The 24,639-nt window shown below is 42.1% G+C and overlaps 2 protein-coding genes across 2 annotated transcripts; one reads left to right on the top strand and one right to left on the bottom strand.

Annotated features, from left to right (window-relative positions):
• Nucleotides 1–628: 628 nt before the first annotated feature.
• On the bottom strand, nt 629–10,244 carry efcc1 (EF-hand and coiled-coil domain containing 1). The gene is made up of 8 exons (XM_055160658.1): nt 9,490–10,244; nt 8,644–9,059; nt 4,310–4,449; nt 3,310–3,445; nt 2,957–3,113; nt 1,455–1,613; nt 1,170–1,239; nt 629–1,041 (listed from the first exon to the last, which is right to left on the bottom strand). The coding sequence occupies exons 1-8, from the start codon at nt 10,141–10,143 to the stop codon at nt 908–910; spliced, it is 1,866 nt and encodes a 621-aa protein (XP_055016633.1). The 5' UTR covers nt 10,144–10,244; the 3' UTR covers nt 629–907.
• A 540-nt stretch (nt 10,245–10,784) lies between these two features.
• cfap92 (cilia and flagella associated protein 92 (putative)) lies at nt 10,785–24,636 on the top strand. Its single transcript, XM_055160356.1, has 21 exons — nt 10,785–10,856; nt 11,065–11,223; nt 11,294–11,463; nt 11,842–12,054; nt 12,555–12,686; nt 12,762–13,012; nt 14,911–15,054; nt 15,142–15,339; nt 15,442–15,558; nt 16,143–16,472; nt 18,942–19,076; nt 19,194–19,354; nt 20,839–21,277; nt 21,367–21,561; nt 22,025–22,297; nt 22,376–22,535; nt 22,942–23,073; nt 23,151–23,294; nt 23,518–23,668; nt 24,084–24,259; nt 24,504–24,636. The coding sequence occupies exons 2-21, from the start codon at nt 11,067–11,069 to the stop codon at nt 24,600–24,602; spliced, it is 3,777 nt and encodes a 1,258-aa protein (XP_055016331.1). The 5' UTR covers nt 10,785–10,856; nt 11,065–11,066; the 3' UTR covers nt 24,603–24,636.
• The last annotated feature ends 3 nt before the right edge of the window (nt 24,637–24,639 follow it).

Here is a 24,639-nt window from a genome sequence, read left to right as displayed (position 1 = left end):
TACGGACTGAACCAGGACTGAACCAGGACTAAACCAGGACTAAACCAGGACTAAACCAGGACTAAACCAGGACTAAACCGTTTTCAGTTCTTGTCTGATCCCGGTCTCAGTCTTGGTCCCTGACTCAGTCCTTGTCTAAGTTCTGGTCTCTGTCCCGGTCTGGTCTCGGACCTGGTTCAGTCCGGAGGCGCAAATAATGAAGAAAATTGTTGTTCGTTTTCTTATTTTTAGTTTTATATTGAAAAACAAGGTTCTTCTTCTGCCGCATTTTTCACTTTGACTTGGATTTTATTACGACTTCATTCTCGTAATATTATAATTTTATTCTCATAATATTACGACTTTATTTTAACTTCGACTTTATTCTCGTAAAATTACGACTTTATTCTCATAATATTACGACTTTAATGTCGAAATGTTACGACTTTATTCTCGTAGCGCCAGCATTTTTTATTTTATTTTATTTTTTTTATCTGACCCTTATACTCCGTCGTACGAGAGTAAGTGAGGTATGCGTGCTGTGCGCGGATGGTGCATCATATAGGCATGTACATGTATGTAATTTATTGAATAGCCTGTAGTTTGAAGTTTCGTAACACATTAAAATGGTCATAGTAGCGCTTTACATTTTATTTATTAAATTGTTTATAAGTTGTGCACTAGACAAAACTAAAAGTGAGAAATATAAAGATATAAAGGCAATACAAATCTAACTATAGGTTATATGTTTCATCATTGTGTTATGGTAACTAGGCCTTTATGAATAAGTTTACAAAATGTACAAATCTACATAAGTAACCTTTAACTGTGTGTTATTGGGTTACTGTGGCATGAGTGTCCGATAAAAAAAAGTCTGATTTAAACAGACATGTTGGCGCATCTTCGGTCCAGTAGGGGGCGACGTGGATCAGCAAGTAATGATGAGGGCGTTCAAAGACTGCTGACTTTGGCTTCTTGTCAGTGGACCCCCTGTGGACAAAACCTCACAAGCAGCCAGTTCATGGTATAGAGCATTCAGCACCTCCAGTATGTGAGCTTTTCCTGTTCAAAAACACATGGGGCTATTTTAGCAAATAAATTCAAGCCAGTGCCTTAAAAGAAAGTAAATTCTCATTAGAGAGATCACAGGGCCCTAACTTGATTTTATTAGGTGTGAGAGCTGTACATACCATGTTGTGGGTCGCTACAAGACCCCAAAGTGCTGAGCAGGATTTTCCCAAGAGAGCGCCGGGACACATTCTGAAACAAAGGAGCGATATTCTCACATGTCAAGAACTTTATAGGCTATGAGATTTAAGAAACCACTGGGGCTCCTATATAATGTACAACAGAGGAAATTCATTAGGTTTAAATAAAAACATGGCTTCGGGTTAGCTTGTAAAACAGACCTATTTGCTCTCGGCACATTGGAGTAAATGAATAGACATGTGTAATTGAATATATTTTAGGCTCACTAGTTCCCGAAGCTGCTGGAGGAGCTGAAGAATGTCCATAAGTTTGTCTTCGACTAGTGAAAGGCGCACCCTCTCCGTTTCCAGCATCTGCAGCTCCATCTGTAAGAGGTCAGTTTCCTCTGCTTTCTGCTGCAGCGCCTCCACCAAGGAGTCCTGCAACTGAAAAAAATTAAAAAATTACAGGCTTTTACTAAATGTATGGGGATTAAGCCTGCAAGATCAATTTGCAATCAAATCAAAATCACAATTTAAATGGACGCAATTACTGCAAAGGCAGTGAGTACCATAATTTCTGAAAATTTTTCGAACTTGTGCAACCCCATTGTGAATGGAGCTGCATGAAATGTATGAATTTTCAGGACAGTTCCATGTACAGTTCTGTAAACAGTACCATATGTGGCATAAAGACCACTGTATATCAGAGTAGTAAAAACCTAACACACCACACCATTGCAATTAACAAACAAAACAAATATTACATCTTTTGAATAAAAGACATCACCTAAAAACAGGAAACTGAACCCCATGAGGAGCTTTTAGACTCTAGATTGAGACAATATCTTACGTGGTTGATTGTACTGTATGTTCATAATAAGAGTTAAAAAGAAAAATCCACAAATGATGAAAGTGATTTTTTCTAAAAGTCCAATGAATAAATAAATATAAGGTAACCAACCAGTACGCCTTGATAAAGTTGCGCTCTAAATACATGTGGCAGGCCAGCCATGTGGAAATCCTAGCACACACCTTTATGTCATGTGGTGCAGCGACACAAAGGTCTCACCTCTCACATCCTTCACATAAACAAAGCCTGACAGTCCTGCCTTTGTTTATATTTGAACTTTCCTCACTGAGAGGAACACATTACATCACAGCTCCCTCAGCTTGTCTTCTTCCTGTGTTTTAAAAACTCAACTTCGCTGAAACAGAGATCTTTAATTCCTGCTAAGTGTCAAATGGGACGAGGGGGTGTATTTTTGTGGTGAGCCCCAGTGAAAAACAGCTGTGAACACACCCAAGCGTGGATCTGGAGCTGCTCCTGGTGGTTAGGTCCGACCCAAGCTGCAAAATTGTATTATATGGCTGCGGTTTCTCATGGAAGCCTTCGAGTTTCATAACAACACTCACTAGTCCCCTCTAATCAAGTTGAACACCATCCACTCAGCCACAGACAGCTTGTGATGTCAACCAAGGCAGAACATTGTCCGCAGTGGACTGTTTACAGAGGCCACCCTGATGTAAAGGAGCCGACTTCCCACACTTTTCCAGTACATACAAAATGGACACTTGGGAGATACTATTGCGGCAAATGTTGACAATTGGTATAGCTGAAACAGGCTAGGGATAAAATACATTCCACCTGATGTAGAAGTCTTTGTTATTTCATCTTTGTTAATTACTACTTCTACTAAACCACATTAAATCTTTTCAGTATTTGTCCCTGAGCTCTAACTTAGATTTCCAGGGTGTATGTGTTGGTCAGCATCAGGGGTGGTTTGTACCTGGTCCATGTGGATTTGGGTCTGGCTCTCCTTCTCCTCCAGCTGTTTGTGTAACTTGGTCACTCTCTGGAGGAGCTCTGCCACAGCACTGCAGCTCTCCTCACTCCTAAAACTCCCAAAGTTAGACATGAGCCTTCGGAAAGCCTTGTCGTCACACCTGAACAAGTTAGAGAAGCTGCATCAGATACTCCAGCGATGTTTTTATGTTGTAACTGCAATGGCTCAAAAGTAACTGATGTATTTGTTCAAAACCAATAAAAAATAATAAAAAAATACTTCTAACACAAACAAATTTAACATTTAACTCTTAGCCCCTTGCTCGCCATATGAATTTGAGGGAGGGTTTCCCCCACCTCTCTCGACAGCAGGACAGTCTGGTCAGGATCTTCTTGACTTCGTCCACTTGTTTCTGCTGGTCTCCATTCCATTTATCATCTTCTTCATCTGAGGCTGCCTGGCCTTCCACAGATCGGTACAGCTGCTCTTCCACTGAAAAACACAAAATACAGGATTGTTGTATAATTTGTCAAGACACAACATATTTAACTAGAAAAGCACTGAGAGCGCAGACCTCTGCCAAGGACTACCCCCATTTTTTATATAAATTGCGATAAAATCAGTCTTCTGGATCAGATCCGGATCAGCCTTTGGAATATGAAAGAGGATCCCATTGTCCATCCCTGAGTCAAATTTCATGGGGTTTGGTCAATAATTAACCGAGATATTGAGACACAAAATTTTTGGCCCCATTTACCACAAATGTTAACTAAAATTTCAAAGTGATCCAGAATCCAGGATTTCTTCTGGATCACCCCCAAAATGAAATCAGTTCTTCCTTTTCACATTTCCAACAAATCCTGAAAATTTCATCAAAATCGGTCCATAACTTTTTGAGTTATGTTGCTAACAGTCAAACAAACAAACAAACAGACAAATGCCGGCAAAAACATAACCTCCTTGGCGGAGGTAATGAATGAACAAACTATGGCCTACATCCACCTCCACCTACATCACTACTTCACCGCTCTCCAGTTACTCCTCCCCACAGCTCACCATATCTTCTCTACACCCAGTCATCATCTAGTTGCCCCATTCAAACCCCCCAATGCAGATGGCTCACTTTAAGTTTACCCCCCTCAGCATCTCGTCCTCTCATCATCCCCCTCTTTTCTCCTTGGTCTTATTCTCTGCCACCACCAGTGTCAAGGCCCCAGGGGGAAGACATCTCCTAAAATCTTGTAATCTACCCATGCTTATCATTGCTATGTCTCTGCTTAAGTCTGAGGTGTTCAGTAAAGCTTTTCTAATGTTTGTCTTTGTTTCTGTCTCTCCAGGGTGAAACCGTTATCTTACTTTTATCGGGTGTGGTCACAGCACGTCCAGTTGGTGAGCAGCGGTCATGTTGAAAATCCAAACAGCATCTCTGTCCAAGCAGAGTTTCATTTTGCTGTAGTTCCGTCCTGCTGACATTTGGCAGCTTTGGTAATTCCGATCTGTAAGACAAATTAGCCCTATTTAAATTATTGATTAGGTATGTACTTTTACAACATTTAGTAATTAACTGATTAAAGTCTGCACAGATGAGAACATTTCAGTCCAACCACTTTGGCAGCTTCAAAAAGAACATATCAAGTAACACCAGGCAGTGTACATTGAGCTGCATCTAGAACTGCCATGATGATTTTATAGAGGCCTGTGATGTTGTATGCCAGATCTGGGTGGGGTAATTGAAGCCAGATTGTATCTCTGAGGCATTTTGTACAGTAAGTGGGTCAATGACAAAACGTGCTATGTGCGTGTGCAGCTTACAATACAACTGCACTCACTCTTGGAACCAAACAAGATCTGTAGAGAAGAACAAAGCTGATATATATGCCAAAATTACTTAAAGGGTAATTAAGCTCTTGGCCTGAATGTGCCTATCTGAACCAATATATGGATCATTTCTCAAACAATAAGAATTATCTGTAATGGACCACACATTTTAGTAAACAGTATTTGAAAAAGAGCTTATTGCATAGTATTTTCTATGGGATATAATTGCAGTCTGCTCTTCGTGTTGGGGGAAATCCGATAGGGGGCTGCATAAATCACAGAATAAATGTTTCCAGATGATGACGTCTTGAAGAAAATACAATTTAAGCAGTCTTTAAAAAAATGAAAATAAATTGCGTTGCACTCATGCTTATATCCTGTAGACACAAGGCAGACCAAAAGACAGCATTAGACTGTGGAGCTTTCCTGGTGTAAAACATAGGAAAACAGTGACTTCAGCTAACCCGTAACTGCAGCATGATTTGACCATTCATTCAGAGAACTTAATGCTTTGAGTTTGTGGTGCCATAATTTTTATTGACAGTTGGTTAATGCAAGGCTAGAGTCTGTGGTCCCTCAATAGTAAAAGATGGCAAACTGTTTAGCAACTGCCGTCAAACCCTGAAGCAAAACAATCATGGTTTAAAATGTTGATTTAAAATGTTAATGATATAAACATTCAGTGCTTATTGTAGGGTTGTTAAAGTAGACTGAAAGAATGCAGCATGGTGACTGATGCTAGCACCTTTTGCTCCTGACAACAGAGCAATGTTCTAGGCATATAATAAGGTGTACTGTACCCTTACATCAGTATTTTTCTTAACTAACTAACTGCATGAGTGTGTAAGACAGACCTCAGTAATCACTCGCCAATAAAGCTGTATTATCAGAGCAAAACTTCTCATACACCTCCACATTACTTCAGTCTGCAATAATTTCATAATGACAATTTACTGTTATTTAACCACCTTTTCCATTTTTACCATACTTTAGACTAAACACAGTCTCTTTTCTGCTTTCCATGTGATCTGGATCCTTTAATGTGCCTCACTAGTGAAAGTCTTCTTTGGGCTGAGGAAGGTTAAAGCCCAGATGCTTGTTGTTAGGATCTCTCTTGTGTTTAATAAGAGCCGCCTCCATCAGCAGCCCCCTCCCCCACCCCCTGAAGAGCAGTTTCCTCTGCCCTCAGGTGTCCTTGCACTGCAAAGCTCTGTCTTCTATACCTGAGGTTCAAAAATGAGAATGTTGAGTCAACCTGAGCTTGAACTTGGTGCAGACTGCCTTTTTGTGCCCTGCAGCAGAGGTCAAAGGTCATGTTTACATAGCTGAGGTTATTAATCAAGAGCTCCCAGGTCACACGAGGAGGTGGTGACCAAGCGGCTTCAGACATGGTTATTTTGTTAAACTGTCTGGAGATAGCGTTACAGCCTTTTCATCATCTCAAACTGCATTTTTATGCACTGAAGATTATCTATGATTTTGGGAGAACAGCAGTAAGTAGTTTTCAGTAGTAATTTTCAACTTTAAAAAAAAGAGTGAAAATATTACTTTTTGCAAAAACAACCATACTCTTCAATTTCCAAACTTTTAACGTGACCCTGGCTTCAAGTTGAAGTTTCCCATAGCAACATGTTGTCTTGGTCCTGTTAACATGTTAAAAATTGTCTACTTAGGTGTGTGGTTGGCAGTTGTGTTGTATAAGCTATTGTCTCTCTGCTTAAGTTAGCATTCTGCAAGTCTGAAGCAGAAGAAGCTGCTGCAGCTTTTGGCACTCAGCAACAGTCGACCACCACATCACACGCAGCTCTGAAAGTAGAATCTTTTCACTTTAAGAGGCAGAATAGCCCAGTAGCACCTGCTCCGCACAATGCTTCAGGCAGATAAATGGTACTGACCTCTTCTCCCCTTCACTTCCGAAGAACACGCTGCAAGCATGAAAAGGCCAGCAGATTATGCCTCCACTGAGGCTGGCTGCTCAGGGCCAAGTTGAGGCTGACACAGTGGGGCTCTGCTGTAGCCAAAAGAGGAAGGTTAGAGGAAGATCACTGTGACAGTGAACCTTTTGGAAGGATAAGAAGCAATATCAAATGCTAGTCTGAACTGGAGGCCCTAGTTCACTGAACACTTGGGCACACTGCAATCTAAGAAAAAAAAAAAAACAGTAGTGTTGAGCACAGTTGATTTCTTAACAGATGTTTCTTCTTCCAGATGGTGATTCCAGCTCTCCACACACTTTTTGTTCCCTAAAATGCTTCCTCAGATTGCTATAGGTCTATAGGTATCATCTATAAACAGAATCAAAACAACTACCCTTTGGTAAGACATTTGCACTGTTTAGATTTTATTGAAAAGTCCTTGACGCTTCCATTTCTCTCCTCCAGTCCAAAGAAATCACAGACATGTTATGCAACAGCACCCACACATCTAGGATTTCATTCTGCTGGGAATTCAGATGGAAAATGAAAGTGGGATTTAGATTTTATTAAAGACACATGTTTGCAACAACTGGTTAGTAGTTAAAACCAGGCATTTGTCACCAACCACAGCCACAGGTCTAGAGGTTGAAATTAATGATTGAAATTCTTCAGATTTAGCAAGAGCCTAAAAAACCATTTTTGTTTGTTTACTGTAGTTCTATTTTAAATGTAATCAAAATGCATGTGTTACAATAATTTTCTTAAGGCATCCTAACACAAGCAAGGCATGTTTTAAATTTAGATTATACAATAAACAGAAAGCAGAACGCTGGACTGATTTTGTCTTACTATTAGGTAATTAATTAAACTGATTTGTGTTTTTGTGTAGCAGATATTTTATCAATAGACCTTTCTCAAAAGAAGGAAATACTGCCAATTATTTTTGGAACATGAAAAAATACACTATTTACAGGATACAAAGTTGAAATCGTAATGATTCAGAATAGACCTACACTTTAAATTGGTGTGTTTTAAATAGTGCAATAAGGCTTAAAATTTAAATCAGCACCAAAGAACATGAGCAAGCAAACATTAAGGCATTCTGTGGGTCTATTCAAGGGCTTCGTTGCTAAGATCTATAGAATGGGGGTTCCTATGTGCTATTGTGCACTCACTGAAAGCAGTGGGATTGATGGGCATGGCCAGTCTGTTGAGCCTCTTTGTCAATGCAGCTCTCCTACAGCAGTCACTTCTTTTGTGGAGGTGAATTATTTGCCACTGGGGCATCAATGGGGGTTACAGGAAAGACCGAAGAACCTAATATGCATATTATATGAGATGAGAGTTAACTGACTGAAACAGTAACACAGAGTCAGATAGTAATATTATATCTCAGGCTGTACAAAAAAAATACATTTTGGTTGTGATTATGGCAAACAATGATCATGGTGAAAGTGGGGAAAAAGTCCATTATAACAATATTACAAATCATTTCCATTTTTTTTGACTGGGCAGTGTGGTGGTGTTTATATATTTTAAATAAACACTAAAACCATCCTCTCTGTAGTTTGCAGACCAATTACTGCAAACCAAAGGTTCCAGTCACAGACCAAACTGCCACACACGATGGCAAACAAGGCTGAAAATTGCAAAAGTAAACCACATTAAAGTTCTTTGAAATAGTTACAATGGTTAGGTTTTTGGGTGCATTAGTGAAAGTAAACAAAGACATTGAATTGTAGGCTCTTTGGTCATTTTTAAGCTTATTGTTGATATTTTCCCTTTTTGGATAACCAACCAAAAAACCACTGTACACACATACATAGTAGTAACTACTATTAAGTTAATGAAGATGTGATGGTATTCCAATTTAGCCACTTGAATACTGATGTGGCTGTATCTAATGAGGGAAATGGTAAAACATTCCACACACTATAAATTCAAGCTTGTGTTTACCTGTAGCACTGCAGTTCTGTCTGTAGCTGAGTGACGCGTCCCTTCAGCACTTGCACGTGGCTGGCTTGAGACTCGAGTTCTTTGACTTTGCTGAGGGCACTGAGCAGCGCTTGCCGGGCCTCTTCCACCTTTCTCCTCATGGCTCCTTGTTCTCTCTTCAGAACCCGGTTACAGTCTTCTAGAGCAGCCACTGTCTCCCTGCAGCTCCACAGCTCCTGCTCCAGCCTCTGGGCGCACTGTCGAGCCTCCTCTACCTGCCGCTCTTTGGCACCACGGAGAATCTCCATCTCATGAATGATGCTCTTCAGGGTGGCCATATTGTTCCTCACACTGCTGCTTTGGAAGGTTTGCTTATGTTGGGCAACAAAACAACCTTCCTCATGTTTATGACTGGAGTGACTTTTCCATAGCCCCACCTACAAACATGTTCACATAAAACATAATTGTACAGGCATAATGATACAATGTAGATGAAACTGAACCAAATTACTGTAGTGTAACTAAACAAAAACAACCAGGCAGTTTTGACTGAATTATATGGTTACGATAGAGAAGAGAATTTTCAGGGGTGTTAATCTAAGAAAAAAAGACTACATACTATTTCTACACGTGGTTCTCCGAAATCTTGCACGTCTTACAAACTGACATTTAGAAAACATTAGTTCATTCACAGGTATGATGAGCTACTTCAAATTGTAGAAAAAGAGGGGATTTTGTTGAATGTGGTGAGACATGGAGGAACGGACTTGAGAAATGTAAGATCATAGATAATTAAATCAATGAAAGAGTGGGACAATCCTAAAAGATGAACAGATGGTCACCCTATTCACAAGTGTCCTCACTGACCTGTAGAGCCAGACAACGCGCATCACTACTCTGTAGGGCAGCTCTCATGTCCTCAATGAGTTCTCTCAGATTGGCGTTCTCATCCTCCAACTTGGCAATACGGTCCTCAGCCTCCTCCAGAGCCACTATTTCCTCGTAGCATTCCCGGGTACAGGAGCCTGGTTTGCAGCCGGAGGCATGACGCTCCGTGGAGCAAGACGCGCTCCCCTCCACGGACAGCAGTTTCTCCCTGCGCTTTAGAGGGCTTCTAAGACGTATCTGAGTCTCAATGTGCTCACTGTCTTTACCCACCAGCAATCGGCCATTCTCATACTGGCAGCCAGCCTTAGTGCTGAAGTAGCCACAAAGTTTGGCGTGGAAGAGTCTGAAAGTGAGCTCGTCGGGCAAACTGTCCAAAACTCTGAGTTCTGAATCTTCGCTCAAACCTAAAACTTCACACAAGATTTGATAATCTTCAATTGTAATTTTGCCTGCCCCTTGATAGTCCAAGTGGTGAAAAATCTCTTGCAGGTACTGATCTAGCCCCGTGGCCAAAACAATGATCTCGTTCTCTACTCCTCTGTCCAGTCCATAGTGGTACGCCAAAGTGCTGACAATCCATTGTGTTCTTCGAGCTGGGCGGCTGTACGGGTCAGTAGAGTCCGTTAAATCCATCGTAATATTTGACAAGCAACATATTCATCCCCCAAAATATGTAACTCTTCTCCTATCTCCTGCCCTGTCCGTACATCATGTGTTTGTGTTGTTAGCCCGCCTACAGGGTTCATACTGGCGGAGCTCAACAAGGCGTATGCTGCACAGACAACTTGCAGCAGCACTGCCCCCAAAAGCGGGGTCCACCTCAGCTCTGCGCCAGCGCGGTTCTGACGGGCTCTCGAGTCTCTAATTGCAACCAGGTGTCTAAACTTTACTCATTCATTCAGTTCGACCTACATGAACGTTTTGTGCTCGAGTGGGAGTGAGCTGCACACCATCAGCCTATGCGTACACAAGAATGTGTAAAAGGTACTACTAGAGACTTATGTAACTTTGTAGTTCTAAGTTACAAAAATTCTTCAGTGAATAACAAATTAACAAAGGTTTCTCGAAATTACAACGTAGTTGTAATAAAAATGTGTTTTATGTTATTTCCGCAAGAACTGAAAGGAATGACTTGATTAAGTCAAACCAAACAATCTACAAAACATAAGGTAAGTTTTAGAAAACAGTAGATAGCCTATGTAGATAGTTTTATTGTGGGAGAGTTTGTTGGCATTTATACACGCGGCACCCGTGCGCGGTCACATGACAGGTTCCTATGACGACGCGTTACGCCTAACTTCAACTCTTCGGATTTTATAGAGTTACTGCGATCCGGCCAAATAATGGTGGGTAGAATGAAACTTTTAATTTATCTGATACATGTTTATTACACCTTTACACACTTTGGGGAAGGAAAGTAATAGGCCTATCTTTAGTCATAAGTGTGAAAGAGTTAACCAACTTGACCAAATACATTTTTTATAAAAATCTTTTATGATCTGTGGTGGTAATGGCAATGAACTATGATTATGTACTTTTTATATCTTACTGAAGAGATGGAGTGCATGCCTTCTTATGAGTTTGTGGAAATAGAGGAAAATGGTGCAATACCCCATGAAGATGACATTTCAGAAGAAATCGTATCTCTCAATAAGGAAACGTATGAGAATGAAATTACATGGGCTGTATACATTGCTTTAGCTCTTTCACCAGGTAAGATAATTATTCTGTGTTCAACATTGAAAACACTTAAATTCAATAACCAAATCCTGTCTATGTCCAGAGGAGGGTGAGGTCTGCAAAGAGTACAAGAAAGGGAAGAAAAAGGCCCACCCTGATCGTGGCTGCTACCACATTGAGTATAAGTTGCTGCCAGGTGACATAGAGGTGGTTAAATTGGACCTTTTGTTATGTGGACCTGTGGCAAAGCTATACAAAGAAGAGCAATCCAAGGTAAACATGACCTGAATGGTGTAGGAGAGTTCCACTTATAAAAAATGCATCAGCATCTGCAAAGAACAACAACAACAAGACTGTCACATATGGTTGGATTGGGTTACTTTATATAATTACTTCTACTGAATGTGAATGTGTTTTCCTGCTGAACTTAAATATACAATAACCTAGTTGTGCACCTTCAATATATTTCTGTTAACTGGAAGAACTAACAAAATTTGATTATTTTAATGATAAATCAGATACACCAATCATAACACAAAAAATAACAAACAAAATGTAGAGGATGTAATTTAGTATAAAAATGTAATACCCCTTTTACAGTGTCCTTTGCTTCTACCTCAAATAAGACAATTATGTGGTTGTGTGGAACAGATTATAACTGCCTGGACTGAAGCAGGTCAAACATGGGTCGGATGGACCCAGGATTTCAATGTAAAAGTCAACAGGGCTTTGGCCATTCAGTTACTTCACCATAAGATCACTGTCCATATTTGGAACCATAGGGACAAGCTGTTCAGCCAGGCACACTTTGAGAGTCAGAGAGCATTGAGACTGGCTCAGGATCTGACTGATGACACAAGAGATGTGTGGTGAGCACCCTTTACTAACCTATACACTGTAACTTTTCTCCCACTGAACTTAAATTTGATTTATAGGTGATGTGAAGTCCATGGTTACAAAAATGAGATCTTTATGTCAAAAGACAATTTCCAAAGGGCAACTCTTTTGTTCAGAGTTGGAAATAGAAGGTATATCAACTTCAGTATATCTACATATACATTTTCAAATGTGATATGTTTTTGAATCATACTTTTCCAAACAGCGACAAATAGTTCATATGGCCCAGACACTGAAGTTGGTATGGCATCTGTTCAGTTCAACCCTATAGGTTTTTTAGCAGGTGAGTCAATGTGATTTTTAAAATAAGTAAAATATATTTTTGTTGTGATTTTCCCCTTCAAAAATATACAATAAAGAAATAATGTAAATGTATGACAAGACATTTGCATGTCTACATAATCTGTCCACCAGGTGAACAGTCTTTGACAACCTAGGCTTTGGTTGGTTCCTGTTGTGTTAATAAGCGTATGATACACATCTCCCTTGAAACACCTCTGTTGTCGGACCATTTAAAAGCTGAACTCAACCCTCTGGCTATCACTATTGATTCAGCCACCTCAATGCCATCTACCCCTGTGCCTTTTCATATTCTAGAGGTTTGAGTTCACATCTTTTGCACACTATATTCTATATTTTCAAATGACATCTTGTGCATCTTATCTTTTCCTCAGGAGAAGTGCATGCCTGTGTATTGCCAATATAAATTCCACAATCTCAAAATGCACAGGACCAGCTATGAAAAGCATGGTGACAAAATGTATTTCAGAGATGTCAATGTCATCTTTACTGGCTTACTAAATCCCCAAGACCTCCATGCGTTTCTGTCAGGACCACCGATGAGGATAGAGATTCACGACCGTGACAAGAAGCAAGATGATAAAACCCCAGTTGGGCTCAACTGTGGTTTCGATGGTATTGCGGCGTATGTAGCCCAATGCTTATCCCACACGCCGCAGCGGGCTAAGCCACGGGGTAAAACACTGTGGACGCGTATCTCGGAACAAATGCATATACACGGTACTTGTTTGTCATAGTAGGCATATGCGTTAGAGCACTTACTTTAAAGCTGCTGCCGTCCGTAGCCATGCACCGATACCTTCTATATGCAAATCTTTCCTGTTAAAATACGGTCAACAGAAAGTTGCTCCCCGTGCTCACCCCGCCACCATAATCCAAGGCCTTACACTCAACAGGTGAGCGCGCTCATATATAGGCCACACCACACCCACCGTGCCACCCCCAGACACCGCAGTGTAGTGCACATTAGTCACGTGAGGAAACCAATAGAAAACCCACAAATGGCTCCTACATACCGGCCCCTAATTATTAACTAGTAATAATTACCCACCACCAACTACTTGTAGGAGACAGAAGAGAAACCATACTAAACCACAAAAAGAAATAGAGTCCATAGCGGTCACTGTTCTTCCGCTTCCTGCAGAAGGCAAACTTTCGTGATTGGTCTGTCCAAAATACTTGACTTAGTTTTAATCCTCACAGTGCGCACAAGTCCATTTTTATCTGGAACAGCATCTAAAACTCTTGCTGTAATCCACGAGCCACGTGGTGCCATCTCATCCACGAGCATGACAAGGTCACCAGGTGTAAAATTCCTCCCAACATGATTCCATTTTTGGCGCTCTTGAAGACTAGGAAGATACTCTCTTAACCAGCGCTTCCAAAAAAGATCCGACATATACTGTACTTGCTTCCAACGGCAACGGGCATATACATCGGCCTTCTCAAACAGACCAGGTGGCAATGATGGCTGTGACTTGAGGAGTAATAGATGGTTGGGGGTTAACGCCTCCAAATCCTTAGGGTCCGTGGATGCCTTCGTTATAGGACGGCTGTTAACAATCGCCTGCGCTTCACAAAACACAGTCACCAACCCTTCCTCATCCAGGGTCTGAGTCTTCAAGATGGAATTCAGGACTTTACGAACTGAACGGACTAATCTCTCCCAAGCGCCTCCATGGTGCGATGCGGCAGGGGTATTGAAAACCCACTTCACGCCCTTTTGCAACAAGGTGTTATTAACAAGAGTGTGGTTTAGCTTTTCCAAGGCCTCCCTCAATTCACGTTCAGCGCCCACAAAGTTACCATTATCTGAACGGATTTCCAGGACCTGACCACGTCTGGCAATGAACCTTCGCAAACCATTGATAAAGGAATCCGTGTCTAGCGAAGACAGAACTTCAAGGTGTATAGCACATATCGCCAGGCAAGTGAAAATGAGGCCATACCTCTTGACCATAGCACGACCACGCTTTACATCAAATGGCCCAAAACAATCTAGACCAACATGACTGAATGGAGGCTCGTCTGGGGTGATTCTACAAGAAGGCAAGTCAGCCATTTTTTGATTTCCAGGTGTAGCAGACAAACGGCGACAGACAATACATTTAGCCAGGATCTTTCTAATGGCAGCACACGCACCTGGAATCCAATACCTTTGACGCAGGTGAGAAAGCATATGGTTACGTCCACTATGACCAGTTCCTTGATGGATGTGACGAAGAATAAGATCAGAGATGTACAGGTCTTTAGCCAAGATAACTGGGTGTTTAGTCTCAGCTGGCAAAGCAGCTCTACTAAGCCTCCCTCCAACCCTCATTAAACCATTGTCCAAAATGGGATTCAGCCTGTAGAGGTGGCTCGTCCTTTTGACACATTCTCCTTTGTCCAGATAAGCGAACTCTTCGGGATATCTTCGTCTCTCACAAAGTGAACAATGGCTTTCTCAGCTGCAATCATATCTTCCACTGACAGCAAGTCCTTAGACATTTTACTTTTAATGTTTTCCATCTGGATCTTCAGTTCCTTCTCCAGTTGCGCAGGACTCAAGTCTGACCCCACAAGAGTCTCTCTCAACTGCTGCCTATGCTGCACCAAGGACAACAGCAAGTTTCTGAACTTGAGGAACCAACCAACAGCCCGCTTCAATCCGAGCCAGGAGGAAAAGTGACAGATGAGCTTGTCTACTGGAGTTTCCTGCTCGACCTGCACAGCATTCGTCAACACAACCTTAATCTCCGGGTCTCCAACAAGAGACTCTGCCACAGCCTCTGGGTTTGTCGGCCATTTGCTTTCCGATCCTGAAAGGAAGTCAGGACCACAAAGCCAAACACCAGCTCTCAGGAAAGACTCAACTTTGACACCTCTAGAAGCCAAATCTGCCGGGTTGTCCACTGTGTTCACATACCTCCACTGGGACATGTCGGAAAACTGGAGGATTTCAGACACTCTGTTGGCTACGAAGATTTTAAACCTCGAGGTCTCATTCTTGATGTATTTCAAAACAGAAGTGCTATCCGTCCAAAACACTGATTCTTTGAGCTCCATTTGCAGCACCCTTTTCCACAGCTTGTCCATCCTGCTAGCCACCACCGCAGCTGTCAACTCCATACAGGGGATGGTAACAGGTTTGAGTGGAGCCACACATGCCCTGCCCATCACAAATGCGCAGTAAGCTCTGCCACTGATGTCACGGAGTAACAGATAGGTCACGGTTCCAAAACCCTCTTCACTTGCATCTGCAAAGTGGTGAAGCTGTGCAGAAGCAAGATCACCAAAGTTCATAGGTTTCAGGCACCTACTGACCTCCCAGTGTTCAAGGAGATGCAAATCTTCCAGCCAGGCCAACCAATCTTTAGCCACTGAAGGAGGCAGAGGATAGTCCCACCCTAGACGTCTCCTGCAAAGATCTTGGACAAGTTACTTGGCGGACAAAATGACAGGTGCTAAAAAACCAAGAGGATCGTAAACTGAACTGATGACTGACAGGATTCCTCGTCTCATCAGCGGACGATTTTTGAGTGTGATCTTGAACTTAAACAAGTCAGACTGCACGCACCACTGCACGCCCAAAGCTCGCGCTATAGGCAAGACATCACTGTCTAAATCTAGATCTTTCACTTCTTTGGCTCTCTCTTCAGGAGGAATAGCAGAAAGAACTGAGCGCCGATTACTGACCCATTTTGTAAGCTTAAACCCACCTTTGGCACACAAAGCTCTAAGTTCTTGACATAAAGCAATTGCTTCCACTTCAGAGGCAACAGACACCAAGCAATCATCAACATAAAAATGGTGCAACAGAGTACTGACAGCCGCAGGACTGAAATGGTCACGATTATCCTTAGCACACCTCCGAAGCGCAAAAGAGGCACAGCTCGGAGAGGACGTTGCACCAAACAGATGTACTACCATTCGGTACTCCGCGAGATCCTGACTGCAATCTCCGTCAGGCCACCACAGGAATCTCAACAAATCACAGTCTTCAGCTGGCACCCGGACCTGGTGAAACATGGCCTCAACATCAGCCATAAGCACAGGTTCCTTACGAAATCTAGTGAGGACACCGACCAACAGACTATAGTAAGGTCAGGACCCTGAAGAAGTTGGGAGTTCAAACAGGTGCCTTGAAAAGTGGCTCCGCAGTCAAAGACTACCCGCAGTTTTTTCTTTTGAGGGTGGTACACACCGTGGTGAGGTACGTACCACACCCTCCCATCATGACGAGCCAACTGGTCAGATGGAACTAGCTCAGTGTAACCACTGGCAAGCATCCCTGACATGAACGTAACATAATCACGACGAAAAGACAAATCTTTGGTCAAACGTTTCTTAAGACTCTGCGCACGCTGTTCTACAACGGTTTTATTGTTCGACATGTTGAGGGCCTTTTCTCTCATGGGCAAAGCAATACAATAATGGCCATTCACTAACCTGACTGACTCCGAGACAGACTCCATAAATTGTTCATCCTCTTTAGATAGGCCAAGTTGTTCTTCCCGTTTTGTTTCAGGGAAATCAATCTTTAGCTGGTTTTCCCAAAGTTCATCCAATTTTGCCACCGAGATCCGATTAACTGTGACATCAGGTTGTAAGCCCTCACCACTGGCATGACATACTCCTCTTAGCGGGCCATTCATGGTCCAACCAAGGATGGTTTTAATGAATAGCATAAGGACCTCCACCCTCTGCTCGCACAACCTCCCACGGCTCCAGTGCCTGAGGTACATTGGTCCCAATCAGAAGATCCACTTCTGCCTTGATCTCCGGGATGTTTATGTGATTTAAATGTGGCCATCATCGAAGGTCCTTCGTACATGGAATGTTTCCCCTGTGAACAGGCATGCTGTGTTGAGTGAAGATTTCTGGCAAGTTACAGAAATGGTCAGAGCCAAATCCAGCTACTTCCAAGTCGGTGAGCATGTAACTGTCCACCACTTTCTCCTGTCCCATTGTCCGGAGGAGAATTCCCAACTTCTTTCCACTGAGGTTGAGTCTGTTCATGAGCCGCTCCGTGCAAAATGAAGCAGTGCTCCCTGGATCTAAAAACGCATATGTCAGCAAAGTCTCATGCCCTCTTTTGTACTTTACCTGGACAGGCAGGATTGACAATGTACAGTTCTGTTTTCCGGCCCCAGTTAACCCACTAGATTGAACAGACACCACAGCGCCTTCTCTGGCCTTCTCTGAACAGCTACTTGCCTGTGACAAACTACCTTGTCTAGATCTGGAGTGAACATGCAACAATGTGGGGTGCTTACGATTGCACACTCTACATGTCAGACGCTTCCTGCAATCTCGACTTCTGTGCCCAATGCACAAACAACCAAAGCACAATTTGTTTTCCTTCACAAAAGACATCTTTTCATCTTGAGTCTTCTTATCCAACAGAAGGCAAACATCCAAAGCATGACCAGCTCCACAAAATAAGCACATTTTTACAGGCAGGTTCTCTCCTTTATTCACAGGGTCATCTCTTTCTGTCGGCGTTACTGTAGTGGCAAAACTACTACCTTTGGGTTTTAGACTGGTCCGAGGAGTCACAGGTTTGAAGTCCCCTTTTCTTGTCCCTGGGGAGTCCTGTATGTCCCCAAACAGAGGGTCACTTGCAATCTTCACTTGTCTCTCGACAAACTTTACAATATCGTTGAATGTGGCTCTACGAGAAAACCTTTCCTGAATATCACAGGCCACATTCCTCCAGTGGTCCCTGAGCTTATATGGCAACTTCTTGATGATTGTTTGCATGTTGGTAGGAACATTCAGGTCTCCCACACAGTCTCCCATAGAATTGCAGCACTCACGGAGCAACAAACCGTAGGCCCGAAGCGCCTCCACGTCCTCACCTTTCACCACAGGCCAGGCCAGCACCTTCCCCATATATGCAGATGCCACTTTGAATGGGTCCCCAAAATGTTCTTGAAGCAGCCTCTTAGCTTGAATGTACCCACAAGCAGGAGGCAGGTGTTGGCAGCTTCGGACCAAATCCCTGGGCTGACCATGAGTATACTGTTCAAGGTAATATAAACGGTCTTTGTGGTTTTGAGTTTTGGCTTCAATATTGTGCTCAAAAGCGCTGATGAAGGTCTGATATTGTAAAGGATCTCCGTCGAAGGCATGCAAGTCCCTTTTGGGCAGGAGAAAGAGTGACTGTTGCTCAACCAATAAGGATGTGATCTCATTTTGTTTCTCCAGAACCGTAAATAAACGCTGATCAGAAGTGTTCTGTGTCGTAAGTTTGGGTGGATCAGACTGGGTGAAAGGAACGTCTCGGTATACTTCCCTGCTGGGTAGCACTGACAGACCGGCCCCACTAACAGCAGTTTGGAGCTCAGCCTGGTAACTCACCTTAGGCTTTGTAGCGGCAGAACCTGAAAGCAGAGTACTCCCCGCGGCTTCTATCTGTGATGGCTGGGTGGCAAATGCAGGCACGAATGAAGCAGCATCTACATTTAACTGAACAGTTTTTGTTTTCTTCAAATAGGAATTCATCCCATCTGATTTAGCAGAAGTGTGAGATCCTTCTGAGGCCTTAAATACGCTTATTCTGGCCATAGAGGCAGCCAACTCTATGTCCAGATCAAGCTCCTCTTTCTTCCTCCTCAACAGCTCCAGCTGCTCCTCCAGAGCATGCTTCTCTCTCAGAAGCCTCTGCCGAGCCATAAGATCGGCGGTCTCGGCCTCAGCCTTCAGTCTGGCAGAGGACGTGGAAGACACAGTGGAGGACACACACTTACTCACCACCGTGCTGCGCTTCTTTGATTGATTGGATACATTAGAGACACTATCACTCGGCCTGGTTTCCTCAGCTGTATTTTCCTAACCCCTTCGTGCGCCTACACCACTGCCATTGGACAGAGGAGGATCTACAGATGGAGCAGATGGTTCAATGGCGCCCTCTGCCAGTCTATGTGTGACATCCGAAACAGCTGGCACCTCCAGGAGCCATTTATTTGTCTCCTTCACAAAGGTACTTTTATGCTCCTCCACGCTATCAAACCACTCGTTTTGTTTCTTTTGTTCATCAGGAGGGAGCATAGGAACAACTAGATCATGCAGCCGACAGGCCTCACTGTACAAACTGGACACAATCTCAAGACATGATCTTACCTTTTCAACATTTGCAGGATTTTTCTTCAACTCTGTAATGTCCCGTATTGAACTTTTAATCCTTTTCATTTTTGCTTTTCTTTCATCTTGAAGCTTTTCCACTTTATGTTCCAAGGCTTTGGGAGTGAGTTTTGATTGCCTCTTAATTGTTTCATTTCCAACATTTGACCTGGAATCAGTTTCCATTTTCAGTCACAAACTCACAATAATCACAAAAGTCTGCACTCACACACAACACAGCGCTTTATTTTTATTTTCTTATTTACTTTTATTATTTTTTATTATTTTATAAGTTTTATTAAAACGGTACAAGTTGCTGAAAGAAATCTTATTCCCCCTAACTATCCACCGGCGCTAAGCTAACTCAGCCCTAGTCTTCTGCACGTACTAGCGGTGGGTTGTTATGTACCTCGGATATACCGATAGACTGGAACCAGACAAACTGTCTCAGAACCAGAACTACGGCGGCACTCCCAAGCGCAATGCTTCACCCGCTTGACGCACAAGCGAAGCCCTAACCGGGTCCCAGAACAACGCGAAAGTGTTTCACCTTATGTGAAAGCACCACTAAAGCCTAGCCGGGGAATATGATTAACAATCAATCCAAAATATTTACAACAACATGCAGTACCTTTAATCAAAGTGGCTGTGACGTCGTGTAGCGCAGCAAATTTGTGAATGAATGGGCTCACGAGAAATCCATGCGCGTTCACGTCTATCGTTCACAACTCCGAAAGCGATCCAAAACATCCAGATAGTAGCACGACAATACGATGAAATCCACGCTTCAACAACGTTTCTGTTGACAAAATATTGCGGCGTATGTAGCCCAATGCTTATCCCACACGCCGCGGCGGGCTAAGCCACGGGGTAAAACACTGTGGACGCGTAACTCGGAACAAATGCATATACACGGTACTTGTTTGTAATGGTAGGCATACGCGTTAGAGCACTTACTTTAAAGCTGCTGCCGTCCGTAGCCATGCACCGATACCTTCTATATGCAAATCTTTCCTGTTAAAATACGGTCAACAGAAAGTTGCTCACCGTGCTCACCCCGCCGCCATGATCCAAGGCCTTACACTCAACAGGTGAGCGCGCTCATATATAGGCCACACCACACCCACCGTGCCACCCCCAGACACCGCAGTGTAGTGCACATTAGTCACGTGAGGAAACCAATAGAAAACCCACAAATGGCTCCTACAGATGGTATTAACAGTGGTGCAACTTTGAAAAGGAAGAAACATTTTAATTACCATGGTGTTGCAAGCCTTAACTTATCTGAGCTGCTACTTGGTACAACACATTTTAAAGTTTGTCTACCAATCAAATGTTGCACAGTACCTCCAGATGTGGACAAGGCTACCGGTCTGTCAGTTCTACCTGGCCATTACATTGATGCAAATTCAGAACTCAAAGCAAGGATTAAACTAGCTTGCCCTCTTAACTTCTCTAACAATAATGGTAGCACAATAAGCTCGTGTGAAGCTCTCTTTGGACGTGTAGTCTGTATTTTTGACCATAATAACTTTGCAGTGATGGACAAGCTGAGACAGGAGATCTTGAAGAACAATGCAGAAGTCTTTGAGTTGGGTTCACATACATTAGAAAATACAGAAAATGTTTTATCAAACTACACCACCTATTTTAAACACAGTCAGGCCCCCGATCTGGATTTTGTTAGCGGATTCCATTTGGTAGATAAGAAGACACAAATTGTTGTAGTTGAAGGCCTCAGACATAAGGCAGTGAAGAAACTCCGGGAAACTGTTGCTATGAAGTAAGCGCATGACCAACATCTTGTTCTAACACTTTTCAGCTGCTCGTGTTTGGATTCCATTGAGTCTTCTGTGTTTTCAATGGTTTCAGGCTAAGTGGGAGTAAGGAGGAGCAGGTGATAGTACTCTACAATTCAAAACTGCCTTTCTTCAAACGCATCTATGATACACTGGATCTCAGCCTGACACCAATAATTCTCCCTGTGTCATTGGAGACCATCCTGATGGAGCCACTAATCTATGTCAAAGGCACCATTCCCCAGCTGTGTTTGCAATGTTTACTAAGGTACTTCAGGATACATTAAGCAACATTTACAAATCTTGTTGTATGTTCTCTAGTCAAGGGTGCATGTTTAGCATCATTCACACATGCCCTGTATTATCTGACTGTGTTGTTCTGTAAACGCTAAAAGGTGCATTCCTCTGGCCAAAAAACATAAGGTACTAGATCCAAATCCTTATAGACAGGGAGGAGGATAGCACCAGGAATGGCATCTGGTCTTTTTTCTTTTTCTTTTTTTTTTTAAATACAAGACAATGAAAAGTTTGTAATTCCAATGTAATTTAGTTTGATGACTGATGAAGGAGTTATTACACCTGAAAGGAAGAGCATTGAGCAGTGGACCAGCTGGGAGTGATGTTTGTTTAAAATGTCACCACAATGTTACTATGACGGATAGCGGAGCAAGAAAATGACCTGTCCAAAGCTGTTAACTGCCTTGGATAATGGTGTAATGAATTATTTTCAGGCTACAACAGCTCTGCCAGGTGAGGTCCCTCACAGACGGCGTGCAGCACAATGTCTTCCCCTCAGCAGATATGATTCAAAGCTTGAGCAGACAATACAAAACATCTATACAACAGTGGAAACAAGTCCTTGTGATTGACCAGAGGGATGAGCAGATCCTTATTCCTATTGACAGTCAATCCACAAGTCAAACTGCAGACACAAAAGAAGATATCCACTGTCATATCAACAAACACTATGACACATTCAGAAAACTCAGATTTTATCCAGGCATGTTATTTTTTTTATATGAAAACTGTTTACAAAGTATATCTTAGCTTTGAGTGTTAATTATTATTATCATCATCCTCAGAAGAATACAAGAAAAGTGCATGAGGACAGCGCTTGTCAACAGAAGTCAGTCAATACGAAGGTTGAAGACAGCTGATTACACACCAGTGCACAATTACAGCATCCAGACTTTCAATACAAATGTACTCAACAAGGAATGGCTTCAACGACAAATGGCAAAGGTCAGTCGGGGAAATATGGGATACATGCTTGAGATCTACTTGAAATTAATTAAACAAGAAGAAACAAGACTAAACAAGACTAATGTGAAAGTATATAATGTTCTCAAAGCAGATAACTTTGACTTAGACTTAGACCAACTTTATTGATCTACAATGGAAATTAGCAAAGGACTGATGTCAAATAAGGCATAAGTATTGTACAAGTTAAATATAGTAAATGTATCTGGACTATATACAAGAGGTTGTAAGGAGAAACAGTGCAAGATGAAATAGTGATTGACACAGGGTGAGTTGTTGTACATTTGTCTGAAGTATGGTATGAATGAATCCTGTATCTTTCACTGTTTTAGCGGAGCTGTAAGAGCCTGTAGTTGATATATTCTAATATAATTTCATCATTGACCAGCTGCCAGGTCGATGGTTCACTTACAGTCAGGAATACTACAGCGGCATTGTCGAACCACGGGAGTATACTGTGACCACCCGAACCAAACAAAGTCCTCCAGACCCAGCTGCGGTGTTCACACTCAAAGACCAGGTAATGTAACAATTGCCCTTTCACTTAAAAACTAAACTGAAATCCTAATGACATAAGATAAATATTCCCTAATACAGGTGCCAGTTTTAGAGGCCAAAGTTCCATCTGCTAAGTGTGGTTACAGATATGTTGCACATCATAAAACTTGGAACTCAGGTTTAAGAAGGCCTGAGATGCATCCCAAAGCCCCAGATCAAGCACGCGTAGAAGAGTTAAGAAAAGTGAGTATTGCATTTTAAGCATGGGTTTCTATAAAACTACATCATACATTAAAAAACTTTCTAAATAATAACATAGTTTACTGCCACATCCCCACTATTTCATTTGTTATTTTTAATATGTATATTACGTTATTCAGTTACTCACAAAGACATCTCCTTTTTTTTACCACTATTTTGCTGTTAATACTGCACAATACTCTCATTTACATTGAGATGATTTTAGCCATGGAAAGAGAATATATTTCATGGCAACATCTTAAAGCCTCCTCTCTCCCGGGACCCATGGTGCTGGAGTCAGCGCTCACAAGACTTCCAGCTCTATCGTAAAGCTCCGCCTTTCTTCAGCACATGGCCAGTGAGGGTCCACCTCGATGGTGCGTACTCTTTATTCTTTATTCACCCTTTAAATTACATTGAGGAACTTAAAATAGAGGAGAATGTCATGATTACCATAAAATAGAACAGAATTAATTAGCTTTGAGAAAATATGGTCAAAAGTTAAACATCTGAGTGATTTACCTATTGTTTATAAATATGTCTAAGTGAGGAGAAAGAAACAAATATTTACAAGATCAACAAGAAGACCACACTTTAGTTTTTCCTGTTTAGGTGATAATGAACTTAAGATAAATATTGAACACTTTAGTTCAACTGGCAAGTGCTTCTTTGCAATCTTGGTATTGCTGATATCATGATGTTTAACAGTCTAAACTATGTAAACTATGTAAAAAAACATTATTTATTCACATCTTCTAGACAAATTAAAATTCTTTATGTATTTGTTTCCAGGAATATCTCTCCAGGAGAAGAGGACATTAGCCGCCAAAGCACAGCACAGGCGTGAGAGCAGCACTGGCCCATTACCTGGGTTTAAGTGCCACATGGCAGACACAGACAAGTTTCACAACCTTTTAAAAGATGAACCCCAAAAATATTCTTTAAGGAAGCCTGGTATGATTTTAAAGGTACAGTGACACTTAGATCATCTGCCCAGTATGCCAAAAACACATGTGCACTTTTCCTTCTCACTTTGTTCACTAAGCATATATTTAACAAATTGACCATGTAATTGCTAAAGTTATAGTTAATTTGATTGGCATTTTTTCAGCAACTTTGTTTTTTCAAAATTTGTAAAATACTTTACATGTGCTTTCACCCAATCTGTTGGAGCCTATGCATTATTTAATGATCTTGTTCTCAACACTGCAGCCTGTACCTCATCTGTCTGTGATCAGCCAGCCACTCTGGAGATGTGACAGATGTACAAAGGAGCTTTGCTCTGGCCCCGGGGCCCCGCACGGACTGTAGTCTGAGCAGCAGGAACAACGCCATCCCCAGGCACAGC

Source organism: Boleophthalmus pectinirostris, unplaced genomic scaffold (genome assembly GCF_026225935.1).
Source record: "Boleophthalmus pectinirostris isolate CB_2022bp ecotype Guang Dong unplaced genomic scaffold, ASM2622593v1 HiC_scaffold_3, whole genome shotgun sequence".
NCBI classification, from domain to species: domain Eukaryota; kingdom Metazoa; phylum Chordata; class Actinopteri; order Gobiiformes; family Gobiidae; genus Boleophthalmus; species Boleophthalmus pectinirostris.
The sequence above is the reverse complement of the archived record's forward strand: the minus strand, read 5'-3'. Positions and strand labels throughout refer to the sequence as shown.